Below are 4761 nucleotides of genomic sequence, written 5' to 3'. Positions count from 1 at the left end.
GCACAGATCTGGTGATGTACATGTTATCATGTTCTCTTGTAGATGCACAGATCTGGTGGTGTACACGTTATCATGTTCTCTTGTAGATGCACAGATCTGGTGGTGTACACGTTATCATGTTCTCTTGTAGGTGCACAGATCTGGTGGTGTACACGTTATCATGTACTCTTGTAGATGCACAGATCTGGTGATGTACATGTTATCATGTACTCTTGTAGATGCACAGATCTGGTGATGTACACGTTATCATGTACTCTTGTAGATGCACAGATCTGGTGATGTACATGTTATCATGTACTCTTGTAGATGCACAGATCTGGTGATGTACACGTCCCAGTCCTTCCCCTGAACCCACTTGTTCTTCAGCAATAAAGGTTTACGCAGCCATTTAATACGATCAGTTGCTATGTTGCCACACGTCATACAAACTGTGCGAAGTCATATTTCTCAGTTATTCTTACAAATACATATTATTCCTCATTGAACAGTGATACAGTGTATGACTCCGTCCAGTTATGGCGCATCCTTACCATTCTTTCACGGGTTCAAAACTTACTTTCCCTGTCCAGACTCACTTCCACTCTTACATTTGTAACACAATAACGATGTTGTCAGGAAGAGAGACGTCCCTCCTGCCAGGAGGAAGACTCAGAGCACATCTTAGGAGGTGTTAGTCAGGAGGACCTGGACACCAGGATCCTGGTACTCCTGGTGACTGGTGAAGATCCTGTACCCGTAGGACAGCATCACGTCCTGGCACTCCTGTTGCACCCTCGTCACCTCTGCGAAGGAGAGCCTTTTCCGCCACTGGAACACTGTGGCCGAGGAGTTTCTGAAGGTACCATAGCTGTTGTTGGTATTGCCTGAGTAGCCCAGGGTATGGCGGGCGACGGCGGCGCTGACGACGGCCGTGTAGGGCAGGTCCAACGTGCGGTAGAGACGCAGGAGGTTCTGTGACGTGTGAAGGCTCAGGTCCTCGTACCGCAGGAAGATGTACCTGCGGCAACCACCAGAACTACATCAGCTGCAATGGCGAGGGGAGCTAGCCAGGGTGGCGAGAGCGAGACAGAGACACGAGCGTGTAGGAGGATAGGAGAGGCTGAGAGAGAAAGTTGAGAGGGACAGCGAAGGAAGCAGGATGTGGAGAGAGGGACGGAAAGAAGGGTGTAGGAGAAGAGGAATGATTGACAGAGAGACGAGGAGATAAGGAGACAGACCGAACAGATCCAAGGTCCAAGCGAGGTGGCCTGGCCTTAACACCACTTCAGAAAGTTGTAGTTCCCTTAAAAGCAGTACAAGTGATGGTAAAGCAAAGGCTCTCTCCCCACCCTCCACCAACACGACAGACGGAAAACGGAGAAAAAATACCTTGCAGGATTAAAAAGTCTGATTTTTGTATATGAAGATCTTAAAGTAGAATGAACATGAATATGTCATGCATCCCATCACCAACATCATACATCCCATCACTTTTTGTTACAAAGACAATACTGAGGATACACTTGAGCTCCAGCCTCTCGACTTACCTTGACTATAATATTTCTGACGTTAAAGATTGATGCAATAATTCTTACTTATCTCTGAAAGCAGATAACGTGGGATGATCTGCGTTAATACGTTACACCAGCTTGGCCAGGAAGAGATCATGAGTTGAGAAGGTAACATAAACTACTGCGTCATGATTGATGAAATGAATTATTCACAACTGGAGAGTGACATGTGATGTTCAAGCCTAATTTTGAAGATGTTTAATGTTCATCTGAACGATATATTCTCGGAGCTTATTCCACGCCTCAATAATGTCGTTGGTAAAGAAAGATTTCGTACAATCTATATTAACTCGACCACCTCTATGTTCTAGTCCATGTCCTCTCGTTGGTAATGCTGGTGCAAGTGTACAGAAATTTTCAATATGGACGATGTTGGATCCTTGAAGTATTGTAAGATATTCTGTTGATCTGCCCCGAGGTGCTTCTTGCTTAGGAAGAACAAGTTTAATATTCCCAGTCTTTCCTCATATGGTTTGTTTCGCAATACTGGAATCAATTTAGTTGCTCTTCGCTGCGCTGCTTGCAATTAAAGAATATCCTTGCTTAAGTGGGGGACCCAGAACTGCACTGTATATTTGAGATGTGGTCTAACTAAACTTAAGTATAGAGTCAATATCACATCCTTGCTTTTGTATGTAAAGTTTCTGTTGATAAATTCTAATACCCAATATGCTGGGAGAATTTGATGTTGCTAGAGACTGTGACCCCTACATCCCTCACACCAGAGGTGTCCTTCATCTTGTGGCTCGTCTGTTCATAATCAAATATTTTATTGATCAGGCTGGGTTGTTCCTGTTGGGCTACCATTCTATCTCTCATGATCGACTCCAGAAGTTTACATATAACTGATGTGAGGTTAACAGGACGGTAATTACCAGGCAATTCAATAGCTTCCCTTGTTGTATATAGGAGTGACGTCGGCCAGCCTGCCAGACAAAGATGAGGGAGTATGAGGGTTGGTGTGGATGGTAGAGAGGGAGAGTGTACGAAGGGAGAAGCGGGATGATAGAACAGGAAAACTGGCAGGATAAATGAAGCGTCGAGGAAGTAGAAAGATTTAAAAATATAACCAAGTGTACATTACCAGAAATTATTAAGAAAATGAATAGTCATATAGATCTTCCTAACATCTCCCGGCAGCATAGCTAATGGTGGAATCCATAGTGGAACAAAACGTTTGGTGTAGAGGGAGAGAGAAGAAGTGAAACAAGGATTGGCAGATTGAATCATGCGAACATGTAGCACACGAGAAGGTGACATTCTGTCATGTATGGTGTTTATTCTGTAATTTATTCTTCCATTACGTTTCATGTGTTGTGTGTCCTTAACATGATAATGAATCATTGCCTTTTGTTTCGTACCGCTGTGAGCCGTTAGGCCTGTGTGTGTGTGTGTGTGTGTGTGTGTGTGTGTGGAGGAAGCCAACTTGGGGTAAGAAATATTTTTCTTCACTCATCATGATGGAGCCACGTCGACGGAGGGGAGCTCTGGGATCCTCTACTCATGAGAAATGATGACCAGGAGTTAATCACTGTACAGGATGTTGTGGCTGGCCTCCTTACCTCTAACAAGCACGATAAAGCCTATCTATGGTGGATGTCTATCGTCTTATGTTTATGTTTATATCTATGGGGTATATATTGTTTCATATGTATGGGGAATATGCAAAGACCTAGGCTTAGTTAGATAATGGCTAGAAATTCTTTAGGTATTCCTCTTCAAGCAAAGAATGCCTTGAAATTCTTATCCTTTCAGGGTAGTGTTGCCACTCCCCGTGGTATACTAGGAGTGTGTCTAGAGAGTCTGATATTTCTGGGGTATGAGCGAAGCCTCACCTGTCGGGATGGGAAGCCTTGAAGACGTCTGCAGTGTGCAGGTCCCGCCGGTAGCGGCTGCACACCGCGCTCATGTTCCTCGCTTTCTCGTCGAAGTATTTACGAAGGTCTTGTCGAGATGCCAAGGTTCCCCTGGGGTCACGCACAAGGTGGATGATGTAAAGAGTCAAGTCCGGGTCTCGTAGCAGGGGTGTGAGGGCAGCCAGGTCCAGGGACACCACCCTCGTCAGACGGACCCGAGCGGCGAGACAGAGCGCCTCGTTGGTGGCGGGGTCCCGGCAGACTTGGTTGGAGTCATAACAGAGGCGGACGGTGTCGGGGTTGTGGTGGTGCGTTCCAAGCAGACGGCGCTCGTAGTAGTCGGGCCGAGCGGAGAACCGACACAGGGATATATCCCGTAGGAGGGCGATGGCCGCCGCTGTCTCATCTAAGGTAGTGGGCTCGGCGCCCAGGAACTCTCTGACGGGTTCCTCTGTGTAGAAAGTGGAGGACGCCGCCATCAGGAGATGACCAGTGAAGGACGACCCTGAACGCATCTGGGTCAATAAGATGACCTGCTTCACACCATGGTTCTCCTTCTGCAGTCCAAACACTGTATCCCTCACACTGACCACTTTCCGTATCAGAGGACCTTGTCTGTACATGACCAGCAGGGAGAACCACATCCCCAGCAGGAGTAGAGACAGTAGCGCCCATCTTCTCTCTTTTCCAGCTTGATTCATAGTCACTCGGTGTCTGTGGGGCTTCGCCACATCATCTTTGGCTTATTTGATTGAGACTTTGTCCGAGAACAGGTGGTATTTAGCGCTAGTTTTCCTTATCAGTGGGAAAGTCAACCTTTTTCGCCCAGTTCGTAAGTGGCTGGGAGGAGAAATATGCGAGCTGGGGAGAGAGAGAGCGAGTGACAGGGAAGATATTAAAAATAACGTGGGTAATGAGAAGGAAAAATAAGAAGGGGAAAGGCAAGATATTCTACGAGTTTTGTACATGTTTTGATATGCTGTTGTTGTTAGAGATAACCAGGGTTATTGTGTACCATCCGGTTCTTATACTGTGAACCACCAGTGATGCACAAGGATTACAGAGGTAACAAAGGTCTTGGTCAGACCCCAGCACTGGGCTAAATATTGATTACATAGATTACATACATGGTGACACGAGTTGTTAAAAAGTTGGTCCATTGCACTGCACAAGTAGATTTATCTACTAGGTGCAAAAAGTGGATTGTTTAAGACTTTCAGATATTTTGTCACCAACAGTAAGGTGTTGTGACATTCACATCTCTGGTTCACACAATCAACATCTCTAGACATATGTCACGGTGTTGATATTATTGATAGTTATAGTCTTATTTAGTCTGACAATGACATCTTGTG

The 4761-nt window shown here is 45.7% G+C and overlaps 1 protein-coding gene across 1 annotated transcript; it reads right to left on the bottom strand.

Moving 5' to 3' along the window:
- Positions 1 to 297: 297 nt before the first annotated feature.
- LOC139764612 (carbohydrate sulfotransferase 1-like) lies at positions 298 to 4460 on the bottom strand. The gene is made up of 2 exons (XM_071691462.1): positions 3386 to 4460; positions 298 to 997 (listed from the first exon to the last, which is right to left on the bottom strand). Exons 1-2 carry the CDS (start codon positions 4105 to 4107, stop codon positions 661 to 663), a joined length of 1059 nt encoding a protein of 352 aa, XP_071547563.1. The 5' UTR covers positions 4108 to 4460; the 3' UTR covers positions 298 to 660.
- Positions 4461 to 4761: the final 301 nt, after the last annotated feature.

This window comes from Panulirus ornatus, chromosome 4, assembly GCF_036320965.1.
Source record: "Panulirus ornatus isolate Po-2019 chromosome 4, ASM3632096v1, whole genome shotgun sequence".
Classification (NCBI taxonomy): Eukaryota; Metazoa; Arthropoda; class Malacostraca; order Decapoda; family Palinuridae; genus Panulirus; species Panulirus ornatus.
The sequence above is the reverse complement of the archived record's forward strand: the minus strand, read 5'-3'. Positions and strand labels throughout refer to the sequence as shown.